Source organism: Trichosporon asahii (assembly GCF_000293215.1).
Source record: "Trichosporon asahii var. asahii CBS 2479 unplaced genomic scaffold scaffold00050, whole genome shotgun sequence".
NCBI classification, from domain to species: domain Eukaryota; kingdom Fungi; phylum Basidiomycota; class Tremellomycetes; order Trichosporonales; family Trichosporonaceae; genus Trichosporon; species Trichosporon asahii.
In genome coordinates this window covers 2,178,642-2,193,906 of record NW_014040874.1, presented here as the reverse complement: position 1 = coordinate 2,193,906, position 15,265 = coordinate 2,178,642, and the positions used below count along the sequence as shown (strand labels likewise).

At 61.4% G+C, this 15,265-nt stretch overlaps 3 protein-coding genes across 3 annotated transcripts; 2 read left to right on the top strand and 1 right to left on the bottom strand.

Annotated features, from left to right (window-relative positions):
- Positions 1–1,606: 1,606 nt before the first annotated feature.
- Positions 1,607–7,301, top strand: A1Q1_02007 (CnHHK4; the record flags this gene model as incomplete). Its single annotated transcript, XM_014325015.1, has 6 exons — positions 1,607–1,798; positions 1,843–2,763; positions 2,898–2,966; positions 3,016–3,861; positions 3,913–5,237; positions 5,285–7,301. The coding sequence occupies 6 exons, from the start codon at positions 1,607–1,609 to the stop codon at positions 7,299–7,301; spliced, it is 5,370 nt and encodes a 1,789-aa protein (XP_014180490.1).
- Positions 7,302–7,692: 391 nt separating this feature from the next.
- Positions 7,693–12,219, top strand: A1Q1_02006 (uncharacterized protein; the record flags this gene model as incomplete). The annotated part of the gene is made up of 8 exons (XM_014325014.1): positions 7,693–8,439; positions 8,502–8,660; positions 8,718–9,443; positions 9,621–9,710; positions 9,775–10,473; positions 10,519–11,240; positions 11,299–11,518; positions 11,569–12,219. 8 exons carry the CDS (start codon positions 7,693–7,695, stop codon positions 12,217–12,219), a joined length of 4,014 nt encoding a protein of 1,337 aa, XP_014180489.1.
- Positions 12,220–12,256: 37 nt separating this feature from the next.
- Positions 12,257–14,614, bottom strand: A1Q1_02005 (uncharacterized protein; the record flags this gene model as incomplete). The annotated part of the gene is made up of 1 exon (XM_014325013.1): positions 12,257–14,614. The coding sequence occupies one exon, from the start codon at positions 14,612–14,614 to the stop codon at positions 12,257–12,259; it is 2,358 nt and encodes a 785-aa protein (XP_014180488.1).
- Positions 14,615–15,265: the final 651 nt, after the last annotated feature.

Sequence of the window (15,265 nt, the reverse complement as noted above, 5' to 3'; positions counted from 1 at the left end):
AATCGCTCCTGAGGCTCATTGCGTCTCAAACGGGTTCCGCGTCCTTGCTGCTTGCCCCATTCCCCAACCTAGCTTCGCGCTCTGGAACCTCGCTTAGCTTGCACATCACTCCATCTGACACTGGCATCAGTCACATGCACCCCATCTCGCGTCCCGTCCTGACCGCCGCTTGCTATCGCCGTCTCTCCGTCGCAACAGATGTCCGCCCTCCGCGCCGTAGGGTTAAACCAGATCCCCAGCCTTGTTGTTGTCACCGCTGATGAGCGAATAACCGGACAGAGGTCCGAAGTTCTGCCGCTCCGTGTTTGAGGCTGCAGCCACCCAAGCACGCAGTCTGGAATGCGGCTCGACTTGGATCTGCCTCCCCCACTCTGCCACATTCGGACCGGATGGTCGCGGGGCTCTCGGCGGCGGAGTTCTGCTGACGTTATGAGAGGTGGTATCAAGCATGTGAGACGGATTGCAGACGTCCGAGGAGAGATTCGGAGTAGTAGAGCAGATGGCAAGCACAGCCGGCCGCCCCGCTGTGCTGACTGAGGTCGAGGTCTTTGTAGTCGAGACTGCCACTCCTTGGGACATTGGCCAGGCACGAGTTCAACCCCTGAGCTTTCGGGCTTACGGTGAGCGCGTAGGCGGGAGCCTCTGGTGGGATGCCTGTGGATCGGCCCGATGCGGCCGCGCTCCCTGCTGGATGTTAGGTGTCATGACGAGGGATGCCCTGGGGCCTGGGGAGGAAGCCGCATGAGGGCAGGCGCTAAGGCGGGGCGGCCAGACTGCCGCACATCATGAGCTGCAAATTGGCGCAAGCCCGTAGGGTGAGAATCGTCCGAACCCAATGACGGCCTGGTGCAAGTGGATGATCCATGGTGCAGAGTCAGAGTCAGAGCCAAAGCCATTGCCGATTGTCACCAAACTCAGTCAGGAACTGCTGCCCTCCTCCCCTCCTGACCTTCCCTGCTCCCTGGCCCCCGCCTGCCCCGTGCCAGCCAGACTGCCCTTCCCCTCTCGAGCCTGGCTCAGACGCCTGCGCACCGCTACCGAACTACTGATCACTGATCACCATCTGATCACTGCGATCACCCTCCCACCCCAGCCAAGCACACCCGGTCCAACCACTCGAGTACGCCGTTCACCGTCTCTTACCTCCGACACGACTCTGCACATCTCTTATCCAGCGACACATTCAACGTTCTGCTCTGCCTCGCTTGTATCTTGCTTTTGTTCCGTCGGCTCCATCTTGCCTGTACTGTCATCTTCAACCCTGCACCTTCCCTTCCGGCCCCCGTTAGCCTAGGCTGTCAACACGTTCACCTCTTGCTCCTGCCGCTCCGTCCACTTCGTCAACGTCGACCCGAAGCAACCGCGGCCCTTCTCACCACCCCCAGACCTCGCTCCGCATTGTCTGCAGCATTGTTATCATATCGCTGCTCCACCACTCCGACATACAAAGCTTCCGATAGGCGAACTTGCATCAGTGGCCACAGAGTAGACGCCGCTCTGTCTGGTGTCGAATCGACGTTCTCCACCTTCGCGTATCACCTTCCCTAACCGATTCCCAGTCTCTTGTTTTTATCTTCCGCAAGCGGCCGCCACCCGCCCCGGCACCATGCCCTTCGAATCTGCGGGCGAATCCAGCACTAACAACCACCGGCCACGACCGCAACCGACGCCGCACCAGCACCGCGCCCGGCGACGACACGAGGAAGAAGATGAGGAAGATGAACTCTCTATTTTGAGCTCTAGGCTCGTGTCTGAGTCGCATGTCGACATGTCGTCGATCCCGCGAGAGTTCCTGCAGGTGCGCCCGCTTTTGCTCTGTGTATCTGCCAAGCTGACATGCAGTCGTACCCGTACCCCGCGCTCGCGATCATTTGCAGTGGAGCGCCAGACCTTAACGGCGTGCCACCGACACACCTACCGATAGCGTGCGCTCCACTTGCGAAACATGCGATCCCCGTGTGGACGAACCGGAGTTGGAAGGAGCTGTCGAGTGATGGACAGCCGCTGCAGTTCCTCTCTGTCGAGGGTGGGCGGCGGCTACGCAACTGGTTGACAGCTCCTCGGAGATTCGCACGAGAACCATCGTTTACGAAGGACGCTGCCGAGAGTTCGACGTCCGGAAAAGCTGGGCACCGACAGGGCTCTGTCGAGAACGGCGACGCGGCGCTGACGATAAGTGAGCGGGGCCACGGCGGACTGGAGAGCTCGAGCATCCTGCTCGACTTTGCGTTTCCCTCCGGAGCGCAGCAGTTCGAGCTCACCAAGACGCTCACGCCGATCTACATTGTGCACCGCGGACATCGGCAGATTGTCGACAGCTACAACTTTGCCGTGATCACGACTGTGCCGCGCGACCGCCTGCCGCCGAGCCCGAGGACGGAGAAGATGACCCGCCCCTCGTCGATCCCCGACATGAAGCGCACGGCTATGGACAACCGGAGACGAGACCGTGAGGTGCCCCTCGTGTCCGACCGACCACTAAGCACGCCAGCACTCGCCCCCCCACGAGCACTGCACTTCTCACGAGACGGTTCCGTCACTCAGATGACAAGACCATCACTGGACGCAACGGCGAACGGCATTCCGCTAAGCGTCGAGGCCCTTCTGGAGATGACGGACTGGAGCAAGACGTCTTTCGGTCCGAAAGAAGACTGGCCAGCAACTTTGCAGGTCATGGTCAACTTTGTCATGTTCTTCCCGCACGCAGCTAGTATCTGGTGGGGAAAGGAGCGCTGCGTCATTTACAACCAGCGATACGCCGATGTAAGCTACTGAGGTGGACCAGCGAGCTGACACCAGTTTATCCCGAGTCACCCATACGCGTTCGGACGGTCCGGCACACAACTCTGGCCAGGTGTGTTTACTTGTTTACCGTGTGAACTTGGCTGACGCGACAGAACTCTGGTCGTCCCTGGGACCTCTCGCGGACATTGTCGGCGGCGGCACGCCCATCGCCAAGGATGACGGTGCGTACCTGTTGTGTTTGCAAGGCTGACATCAGATCTCGTTAACAAGTTCCGCGATGTGCAGGGCAACCTGCGCGAGACGTACCGGTGTCAAGTGTTTGTCCCGCTCAAGGGTGAGAACGGAGCCTTCGGCGGCGTCTTCCACGGCACAATGGACACGACAAAGAAGGTCATCATGGAGCGGCGGAGTGCGCTCCTGCGCGAGATAGCGGAGCGTATCGGCCCCACGCGGACGAAAGACGACTTTACGGCGAACCTTCTCGATACGTTACGCGCTCACCCGAAGGATGCGCCGTTTGCGCTCGTGTTCAACGTTGAGCAGCTGTCTGAGCCACCGAAACCGCAACGGCGGTATGTCGGCACGCTCGTGGACGATCAGAGCTCGGAGACGTCGACGCCGAATCTGATTGTGCGAATGCGATACGCCGGCGGTGTCGGTGTTCCGAAAGGTCACCCCACAGCGCAGTCCTTCTCCCTCGACCTCCCGTCGACAATGACCGACCCAAGCGAGGCGATGATCACCGAAGCGTTTTCCAACCTCCCTTCGTCTGCGGCGCCGGCGTCGTATTCGCGCCAGCCCTCGGCTGCACCGACCTCGACAACGCAGACAAAAGACAGCGCGCTCTCTGCGTCCATGGCGTCTCTGACTATGAACTCGGAGACGGCACAGCCACTGTCCTGGCCGCTGCAGGAGGTGCTCCGAACACAGCGCCCGTTGCTCCTCGAGGACTGCTCGCAGTACATCAAGGGCTACAGCATTCGTGTCTGGAACGAGCTCCCGCAGAGCGCCATTCTGATTCCTCTGTCGCGCAACTCCGCCCGCCTCCCGCCGTCCATTCTTGTGCTCGGTATCTCCTCGCGTCTGTCGTGGGACAAGGACTACGAGGCGTTCATCGTGAGTCACATGCGGAAGCTCATGATCATCGCAGTTAAGCTGACCTTGCAGAGCTCCCTCCGTTTGCAACTGGCCCTCGCATGCCACAACGTGTCGTCTTACCAGAACGACGTGCGCCGCCTCGAGGAGCTCGCCGCGCTCGACCGCGCCAAGAACCTCCTGTTCAACAATGTGTCACACGAGCTGCTCACGCCACTAAGTCTTGTGAACGGACCACTGGATGATCTTGCGTCCGACGTCGAGCTCGACGGCCCGCGACTGCAGCTGATCAAGCTAGCCCGACGAAATGTCCGCAACGTGACCCGCCTCGTGACGATGCTGCTGGATCTGAGCAACCTGGAGGCATCGCAGCTGAAGGGTGCCTTCCGCTCTGTCAACCTGGGCGCGGTGACGCGCGATGTCGCCAACCTCTTCCGCTCATCAGCGGAGAAGGGCAACCTCAGCCTCACGATCGACATTGACGAGACGCCGCGCGACACGTTCGTGATTCGGGAGAAGTGGGAGAAGATCCTGTTCTCCATCATTGCGAATGCGATCAAGCACACGCGAGCGGGCTCTGTGCACATCTCGCTCAAGTACGAGGGTGCCGAGGCCGTGTTCGCCGTCAAGGACACGGGCAGCGGCATTGCCGCCGCGAACCTGGAGGAGATGAACGAGAACTTCTTCAGCAACGCCGGTGGCGGCAAGTACGCCCCCGGTACGGGTATTACGCTCATGTTCATCAACAAGTTCATCGAGATCCACCGTGGCCAGCTTGATGTCACGAGCACGACGGCCGCGGAGAGCGGAGGCGAGCACGGGAGCACGTTCACCGTGCGCATTCCGCTCGGCAATGCGCATCTGCCGCCTGGTGCTGTCGATGTCGCCTACAGCATCAGCCCGATGGACAATTTCCGCCGCGGCGTCGTGGAGCAGGTTCGGCAGTGGCACCGACAATGGGAGGCGAGTCTCTTCGCGGACGAACTGTTCGATGACGAAGCTGCATCCATCCCGCGCGTTCGGTCGCTCAACCCCGGCGTCATGCTGTTCAAGAAGGACGACGTCGTGCTTGTTGTTGACTCGAACGCCGAAAGCCGCGCGTTCCTCCGCTCCGTCTTCGCACCATACTGCAAGGTTGTCGAGGCTACCGATGGCAAAGATGCTCTCGAGCGCGTGGACGGCATTGCTCCCGACCTAATTGTGATTGATGCCCTCCTGCCGCAAGTGTCGGGGCACGACTTTGTTCGTGCCATGCGCACTGGCCAGGTCATGCGGAAGACGACGCCGATCATGGTCCTCACTGTCAACGATGACAGGCATAGCAACCAGGAAGGCGCTGATGACTATCTCGCGAAGCCGTTTAACCCGCAAGAGCTCATCGCACGAGCGAGCTTACAGTGAGTTTCGCCGACCCGACTGTGGTAGTCTCCAAACTGACGTCCAGGATGCAGCTTGGCAAGAAGCGCCGAGAGCTCGAGTCGCTCTTCGATGAGCGCCTGCAGGAGCTCCGCCTTCTCACCGACCACTCGCCCGTTGGCATTTTCCGGTGCACGCCGGAGGGCTTCGTGTCCTACGTGAACCAATCGTGGTGCGACATCTCGGGGTACCCGACAAATCGCGACGTGACGAACTGGGGCGACTACATCATCCCTGAGCACCAGCGCATGGTGATGCAGATCTGGGAGGGCTTCGTGTCCTCCGGCCATGACATGGCGACAGCCGAGTGGCAGTGGAACAACGGCCGTTGGGTGTCGACCAAGGTCGTGCGTCTGGAGAACATTGCGCCGAACGCGCCGCCGGGCTTCATCGGCTGCGTCATCGATATCACGGAGCGCAAGCTCAACGAGGAGCTGCAGCGGCAGCGCGTCGTCGAGGCTGAGCAACGGCGTGTCGAGGCCGAAGAGGCGAAGCACCAACAGGAGCTGCTCATCGACATTACCTCGCACGAGATCCGCAACCCTATCAGCAGCCTGATGCAGTGCTCGTCGCTCGTCAAGACCAACCTGCAGGTGCTGCAGGAGGAGGTCAAGAGCGCACTCGAGGAGGGCCGTCCCCTGATGCCCACGCCGCAGTTGCTGGTCACGATGAACGAGGATCTCGACGCCCTCGACTCGATCTACCAGTGCGGCTTGACGCAGGAACGTATCTCGAACGACGTGCTTTCACTCGGCAAGATTCAGCTCGACGCGCTGCAAATGTTCGACACGGAAACCATCGTGCGCAAGGAGGCCAAGGCTGTCCTGTCCATCTTCCAGAACGAGGCGCGCATCAAGCGTATGGAGCTGAACCTCAACATGTCGCCTGCGTTTGAGGAGCTCGGCATTACGGCCGTCATGACCGATCCCGTCCGCCTCGGACAGGTCATGACGAACCTCATGTCGAATGCGGTCCGTTTCACGTCCAAGAGCCGGAACCGTCGTGTCGACCTATCGGTCGATGTGGGACTTGACCCCCCGCCTCTGGGCACCTGTGCGAAGCCGACGCCGTCGCGGGACACTGGAACCGTCAAGATTGGCCCTGAGACGCCCGTCTACCTCTACATCAGCGTGAAGGACACTGGTCCCGGTCTGACTGCCGCCGAGCTCGAGCTGCTGTTCCAGCGGTTCTCGCAGGCGTCAGCCAAGACGCACACAGTGTATGGCGGCAGCGGTCTCGGTCTCTTCGTCTGTCGCAAGATCACCGAGAGGCTGAATGGCCGCATCGAGGTTGTCTCCGAGCTCGGACAGGGCAGCGAGTTCCGCTTTTTCATCAAGACCCGGCCCTGCATCAAGGTCGAGGACCCGGCACCAGCGAAGCGGGAGACGATCCACTCTCAGCTGCGCGTCCTCATCGTGGAAGACAACCACATCAACCTGCGCGTTCTGTCCCGGCAGCTGAAGCACGTTGGCATGGACGTGGACAATGCGCCCAACGGCCTGGCCGCACTCAACATGATCCGGCAAGCGATGGCCAAGCCCGGCATCGACTTTGCGACCTTCTCGCCCCAATTCAGCGCGAACAACATCCCCCTCTCCTCGCCTTTACCGGCCACCGATCTACCGCCGGGAGGCTACGTCTTCGGCGGCCCCGAACCGGGCCCTAGGCGCCAGCATCCTCTCCAGTCTCCGCTCGGCGGTCTGCCCTCTTCTCCGCCCGAATCACCCCCCATGGCCCGCTCAGAGCCCTACGACTGTATCCTGATGGACCTCGAGATGCCCGTCATGGACGGGTATACTGCGGCGTCGCACGTGCGCGCAGACCAGGCGAGCGGGAAGATTGGCCGCGTGCCCATCGTCGCGCTGACAGGTAACGCGCGACAGGCGCAGATCGACGGCCAGATGGCGGACTTTGACGATGTCGTCGTCAAGCCGTATCGTCTCGACGATCTCTTGCGGAAGATTGAGAAGAACGCGAGGATCGTGCGGGAGGAGAACGAGAGTGAGGAGGAGAGGAGGTCAATGGAGTCGGGGAGCGTCGGGTAATTTAGCTGCGAGCGCAGCGAGCTGCACACGCCCCACCCAACCAGCAACATCTTGAATATCAACAACTATTGTAGTAGTATGTGCCCTTATAACTCGTAAAAGTAGCCCCAGGTAGTGGGCAGAGCCCTCATAGGTTAATCAGAAACAATGTATCGAGTAGACCATACACCTCTGCTCAGCTCGTCTTCACCCGCAGCCGTGCCACCGTGCCTGAGACCTGGAGAATATGGAGATTTGAGGGTTGCCCGTGCGCGGTGGAGGTGGAGGGGAAAGTGGAGGCCGATTGCCTCAACTTCCTTTCGCCTGACTCAGCTTTAGACATACGGCCGATCTCCACCTCAACCTCGCCTTGACAAGCTAGAAGCTAGAGCTAGACCAATGGACCGACACAATGGGCAAGGAAAACGGTGACGCCGCGGCGAAGACGGACGAGCGCTACGTGCTTCTCGGCAGCCTCCCTCTGCGCCTTCCTCTCCGCGGACCAGTACGATGGACACGAGCCAGCGAGGGATTCAAGGACGCCTTGAAGCCGAGAATAGAGCGTCTAGAAGCTGAAGAGGCGCAGAAGGTATTGCTAGAAGGAGCAACGAAGAGGAGGGGGAGAACGAAGGAGACCACTGAGCTCGATGTGGTCCGCGGCCTGCTGTGGATTATCGGGGATAAGGACACGATGGCGCGGGTTGAGTGGCGATCGGAAACAGGGGAGGGTGAAGATCTTGAGGAGCAGGAGGGAACGGAGGGACAGACGATTGATCCGACCATCGACGCTCTCCGACTCCCGGAACGTAAGGAAGAGCCAGCCCACGAGGACATCGACGCTTGCTCGGACAGCGATCTCTCAACGCCCCCTTCTTCACCGCCACTGTCACCTTCACTGCATCCCGTTGTTGTTCCGTCTTCACCTTCGATCCACCTTCCTCCGTCACTACCTCATCCTCCTCCCCCTCCGGAGCCAGCTCCCGAGCCAGCGCAACCACCACCTCCGACTCCGCTGTTCGAATCGCGCGTGAGGATATCTTTGCTACCGGCCGACTACGGCTGGAGGATCAGCCAGCGCCGGGCACATGCGCTGCGAGCACTCTTCAGTGTGCTGGATAAGGGCTGGGAGGGCGCTGAGGGGGCACTGCTTGAAGTTTCCGTGAGTCACCTCTTTCTGTCACCCCAGAAGCTGGGATATTGTGCTTGACAAGCTGACTCCAGACTGCCGACATCACGGACATGCAATCGCTGTACTCGCTGATCGAGTCGCCACCTGAACCAAGTGTCCCTGCCGATGCGCAGGGAGACGAGGCATTTGCGACGCTCGCGGCGTATGAGGATCCGGTGGGAGTCAAGACGCCCTTGTACAAGTACCAAATTGTGAGTTGTCCCGCTCTGGCTTGATCGCCTCTCGCCTCCACCAAATGCTCATATCAGCGCTCCGTTTCTCGTATGCTCCAAATGGAGACATACCCCGGGACGATGGTTGATCCACGGTACTCTCGTCTACTCGACGCCTCCAGACGTTCCTACTACCTCGACCTGTCATCCATGACGATCCGCCGGTCGCCTGCCCGTTTCGCGCTCTCTCGCGGCGGCATACTCTGCGAACAGATGGGCGTCGGCAAGACGCTTATGTGTCTTGCCCTGATCCTGGCCAGCCGGCACCAGCCCGTCCGCCCGCCTCAAGGCTTCGGCATCTCGGACGTCACGAGCGACGTGGCGCTGACGTGGCCGACGGCGGACTCGGCGTCACTCCGTGCAGCCCTCAGTTTGCATGGGCAGGAGTTCCCTCCTGAGATGCTGGCCAAAGGAACCCCGAGCCTCGCCTCATTGTGCGCCGAGGTACTGGCACGTGAGGCACCACATGCTGCTCGAGTTCACCAAGTGCCCGAGGGGAGTCGAAGATTGCTCGACAGACAGTGCGTGTATTACCGCTTCCCGCCGCCTGTGCGGTTGCCCCGTGGCGCGAAGAGAGTGCCCTTCGTTCCCGCCGAGCGCACACTGCTCGCGAACACGACGCTGGTTGTCGTGCCCCAGATTCTCGTTGGACAGTGGGTTCAGCAGATTGAGGAACACGTTGAGCCCGGCGCGCTCGAATTCCTTGTGCTTCAGGACGCAAAGGACGCGATGCCACCTGTAGAGGCTTTAGCGAAGTACGACGTGAGTTAGCTGGGTCGTCGATTTTCACGAAAGCTGATGCCAGATCGTGCTGCTTTGCTTGGACAGATTTCGGCGCGAGGCGCGCGTGGACCCCATCGATATGAGTCTCAGCACCGAGTTGCTGAGAGCCAGGTGGAAGCGGATCATTCTCGGTAAGCTCCGTGCCGCGCTTCATAGCTGACATCAGACGAGGGCAACATTGCGAACAACACCAAGAGCGACGCCATGATCCTCGCCGAGGCGCTCAGTATCGAGCGACGATGGATCGTCAGTGGAAGTATGTTTTGTGATTGGGGCCAAGCTGACAGCAGCACCGACGACGAACTTGAAGCAAGGGACCGAGACGGCGACCAAGTCGCTCGCCACGTCCGAGGGCATGATGCGCGTTCACTCGGCGGCTGAATCGAGGGCCGGCTCTCGCTCCGAATCTCGAGCGGTGTCGCAGGCTCGCGACGAGCCTTCTGCCGAGGAACTTCAGAGTGCTCCACCAACCCCACGCTCGTCGACCCGCTGGTCAAAGGCTGATCTCGACGATGTCATCCGCCTGGGAAACATGTTGAAGGGTTTCCTCGCCGCCGAGGTGTTCCAGGCCGACGAGTTCCGTCGCCTGGTGACGCGGCCGCTGCGAGCGGCCAGCGGGCCAGCATTCGGCGCCGTTGAGCGGATACGTTCTATCATGTCCCGCGTCATGGTGAAGCACCGGCCCGGCGTCATCGACGAGGAAGTCACGCTCCCGCCTTCGCAGCTCGGCGCCGAACTCGTCCCCTTCACCTCTTGGCAGCGCAAGACGTATAACGCCTTGACGGCCCTCGTTGCGTCCAACGTCTACACCTCGGCGGGAGAGGACGTCGACTTCTTCCTGCATCCCCGCAACGTCGAGGCGTTCAACCAAGTCGTCGCAAACCTGCATCTCGCGTGCACATGGTTCTCGTCTGCGGACATGGGTATTGAGGCGGCCCTCGGGCGCACGCAGAAGTATCTTGATGGCGACAAGCTGAACGACGCCCAGCGGGCGGGCTGCGAGCAAGCCGTCAAGCACATGTAGGAGGCACTTGCCGATGACGGGTGGCGGCAGTGGATGGCCAGCGGCGAGGCTTCATTGCCCTACGACTCAGATTTGCCCGAAGCTGTCATCCGCGCATGGGGACATACCGCCGCCGCGGCTGTTCTCGATGCTCGGGCGATGATGCACGTGAGGACCACGAACCGGCGTGCGGCCACGATAACTTCTGTCGAGAAGGAAGGCCACGACGACCGGGCGCGCCGCATCAAGCTCGAGCAGAAGGCGGAGCAGCGAGACGCCAAATCCACCGCAAAGTCTCCAGCATCGCCAGTCAAGGCGGACAAGGGCAAAGCGGCCGCCGAGCGTCCCAAAGCTCCGCGCATCCGCCGTCTCTCCACCGCCACGCACTCAGATCACGCTTCAACTGACCCGAGCAACGTGGACTCAGCCCTGGACGAGGCAGCAGCCAACGCGGCAGCGAACGCAGCCGCAGCGGCCGAGATCAGCGACGCGCCCCGGCCTCTCCCTAGCGTCGTCAAGACCCAGTCCCGCAGCGCCAAGATCAACTACGCCGTGCGCTGCGTCCTCGCCTCAGAGCCTGAAGACCGCTTCGTCATCTTCGGTGCTTGGGAGGAACTCGCACACCTGACCGAGGCGCTGGACCTCGTCAAGGTCAAGAGCGTGTATGCAGGTGCTCGTGTCTCGGCCGATAAGCGCCAGCGCGCCCTCGCTGAGTTCAAAGAGGGCGGTCCGAAAGTCGTCATTCTCGAACTGAAACATGCGGCGCGAGGTCTGTAAGTGTACCCGCCCTATTCTGACAGCTGTGATTTCGAGCCGGCCAGCTAACGGCAGGAACCTGACAGATGCGAACCGGATGGTCTTCCTCTCCCCCGTCTGGTCGCTCGACGTGCAGGCTCAAGCGATCAAGCGTATCCACCGAATCGGGCAGACACGCCCTACCCGCATCGACATCCTAGTCACAGAGGGGACGTTTGAGGAGGACATCGTGCGGCGCGAAAAGGCAGCAAGGGGCAGCGAGGACGAGAAGCGCTACTCGCGCGCTTTGATTGAGGTAAGCACAACTCGCAGTTGGCAGCCATGTCTTCATTAACTGACAGACAGACACCGCGATTTGTCGATGATCGACCGGACGAGAGACCGGCATTCTTCCCCGTTCCCCTCGTTCCTGGACAGATGGATCTGGAGGAGGAACGGATCTATGCCGCAGCCCTGGCCGAGGTCACTGCGCCGGGAGCCGTGGCGCTCGAGGAGCTGACTGATCGCCGCCCCGAGGAGCCTTTCTCTCCGTCTGGATCAGCCACACCAGCGGACGCGGACCCCGTCAAGATGGAGCTGGACTCCCCCGCTCCAGCCGTGATCGAGGTTGAGGCTGCCGCGCCGAAACGTGCTCTGCGCTTTGCTGATGAGGACGATGAGATTAAGCCGGCCAAGAAGGCGAGGTTTGTGCCCCCGAGTCCTGGCCCCTTCTCCGGGGCCGGACCATCCAGGCGAGCCAGGTTCGCCTCTCCGGACACAGCAGAGCCGCCGAAGCGAGCGCGGTTCGCGTCCCCTCCCCCAGTCCCCACTTTTGACTCTGAACCAGACACTCCGACAGCGAGGCGTGTGCGGATCACCACCCCTCCGCCCGTCAAGCAAGAGTCGGTCGGCGGCGCCAACGACACCCAACCAGCGCTGGGCAGCCCACGCCCACCGCCCTCAGCATCCGATGGGCCAGAAGCAGTGCACCAGCACGAGGGCGCCCGTTTCGAATAGTTGTAGAGTTGTACAGACATATGCATAGACCTATTTCCTATGCCTTGATTGCCTCTTTCTCCTTCACTTCTTCCTTCTTCCCCTTCGGCAGAGCGACAGGCGGTGGGCGGGGCATGACCCCCCTGCGCTCCCACTTGGCCTCCATGCCCTCAATTTCGTGCCGGACAATCTCCCGCCCATGCAGCCGCCACAATCTCTTGCGCATGTTCTTCTTCTCCCGTTCCCAGGCCTGGGGTGCTTTGTCGACCCGCCCGCCCAGGCGGCCCATGTCACTGAACCACCTCAGGATGATGTGCAGAGCAGCGTCGTTTGTAGCGATCTGGCGCAGGACGCGGAATCCGAGATCCCACCTCAGTCTGATCGCGCACTTCTGGAGGAGGGCAGAGGCGGTGGGGAGGAGCATGGGATGAGACGGGACTGAGAGACTGGATTGAGGGGAGGAAGGCGACGCAGGCGAGGAGGGGGAGACACACGCGTGCTCGAACCACTTGACCGCGGAAGCCAGTCGGCCGGCACGCGCGCGCACGAGTGAGACGACGAAGGGCGCCTCGGCCTCCGTCGGGGCATACTTTGCCTCGACCTCGCCCTCCGCCTTGTCGTTGCCGTCGGCAGGCTGAGTGGAGGGAGGAGCAGCGCTCCTGTCAAGGATGAACAGCGTCCCGTCCCGTTCAAGGACGGAGGGTAGCTGCACATCATTGAGTGCCTTCCACTTTGCGTTGGCGCAGGCGGCGGCAAAGGCGGCACCGGAGGGAGGGAGGACGAACCATGGCCGCGCCATGACAGTCAGCCGACGCGCGAGGAAGGGCTCGTCCTCTGCCATCTGGACCAGATGCTTAAAGGCAGCCTCTTCGCCGATCAGGGAAGTGAGCGCGGCGACGCTCTCCGCTCCGTCCCCGGGTTGCATTCCGGTCTCAGCCGCCATCCTCTGCTCAGCGGCACTCTCGGCAGCGGCGGCGCCGGCGCCGGATTCAGATGCGTTAGCGGGCGACCGCAGAATGTCGGTCTGGAGCTGGATGTTCGCCAGAGGACCCGAGTCCACGGGGGAAGGCGGCTCAAGCACGACAGGGTTCAGTGGCACCACCTTCTCCTGTGGACGGCCAATGAGTGCGTCGCTGCGCACTCGGAACAGGGCGCGTTTCGTCTCGTCGCCTGGCCCAGTAGCGAGATACTCCCTTGCTACCCTCTTCGCGAAGGCCGTGCGCTGCGCGCTCCTGTGACCTCTCGTGAAGGCGCGAATGAGGGCCAGCGCTGTACGCTCATCAATGGCTGATGACCTGTAGTAGATCGCCTCGGCGACAGCGAGAAGCCCGGCATCCGCGAGCGTGCGGAGGAACTCTGGCGGCATTGGCTGGCTCCGCGCATCGTACGCGAGTCGTCGCAGAGCAGTTGGTGGCGGATTCGCGAGCGCCAAGCGGGTGATTTGCCTCGCACTTGGCGGGTTGTACCTCCGCACAGACTCTTGACCGGGGCCTGGGACCGGATTCGGCAGCGCCAGATAGAAGTCGAGAGCGTTGCTGAGGCTTAGACCTTCCATATGCAGATTGATTGCGCTGGTGGGAAGAGGAGGGAATCGGCTGTCGTTCGCCATCAGAAGAAGCTTCTCGTGCGCCCAGGCGCTGAGGTTGTCGTCACCTGGTGCCACATCTGCCGTACGGATCGCTTCGAGGATGAGCTCGACTGCCGCAGGGTCGATCTTGCTCGAGCGCAGCGTGTCGAGGAGATCGTCGATTGCTCGGGTGGCGCGGACATGCTTCTTCCATTGGAGCGCAGCACGAGCAACTGTGATCTGCACCACAAGAGAGGCTGCACGCGGGTGCTCCGCAATGCTACCATCGATGTGCCCTGGCAACTTCCCGAGGGCGAGCGGGTAATGCAGCAGCTTCACTGCGGCTTGCGGGTCGGTCCGCGCCAGGTGCAGCGCAATCTCGAGCAACGGCCAGTCGCGCCTATCCCACTTAGCAGTCGCTGAGAGCTCATAGAACACTGAAGTCAGGAGGTCGTTTGCGTCCTCTTCTCGTAGAGCTCTGGAAACTCCGACAAGCGCCGGTCGGCTTAGCCGAGCAAGCACCTTGCGCTTGATACTTGGCGCGATAACACGATACGCCTGCGCCACGAGGGATAGGCGGAGCCGTTCCTTCTCCGTCTGCGGGTGTTCGCTGTCCGCCTCCTCGTTAAGAATCTCGCGGAGCACTCGGTGATTCGGCGCACGCAGCAGCAAGTCACTGAGGAGCTCCTCGTGACACCCCGCGGCTCGGAGATTGGCGTACAGCGTGCGTATGCGAGGGAAGAGGGAGACGAGGTGATGCGAGAAGAGCGGCGACTGGCGGAGCTGCTTGTAAGCTGAAGCTGGGTCGATCCAGCGCTTCTCAGAGCCAGTGGCGAGACACGCCTCCATGAGCTCCTCATCCTTCGCGAACGACTGCTGCGGCAGGTCGACATCCGGGTCGAGAAACGCTTCGAGCGTTATCCGTGAGCTGGTCGCAACTGGCGAAGCGCGGGGCCAGTACTGCGCCGCACTCAGTTCGGGGGCTGTATCCGTCGCATTGTCGCCAGAAGGAAGGCCGAGGGCAGTCCGCTGCGCCTGGTCCGAAAAGCGCCGCCGCCCGACGGCGGGGACTAGCCGAACCGGAGGCGGGTATGCCAGCGCCGCGCGACGGACGCGCAGGAGCGCGCGGTTGCCGAAGCTGCCGTCAGCTCAGAGCCTTCTCTAAGCTTTACCTGGGCATGTCCGTAACTCTTGACTGTCGCGGACAAAAACAACGGTCGTAAGCCAAGGGTTGAGATTGAGGAAGGAGTTGGTCGGAAGACCGCCCGAAATTCAAGATACGGCGAGAGAAGACAGCCGTGCCTGAGCTAGTACAGCCACGTGGGATCCGTCATGTGAAGACCTCCACCAGACGACCAAAATCTTGCCACTGCGCAGCAGCGGTGCTCGATCGCCTCCACCTCTGAGCTCAACTTTTGGGAGCGCTGACGTTTGTTGACTCAACAGAAGGAAGACACAATGGTGAGCTTAAATATCCAGTAGGAGCTGACATACAGCCCC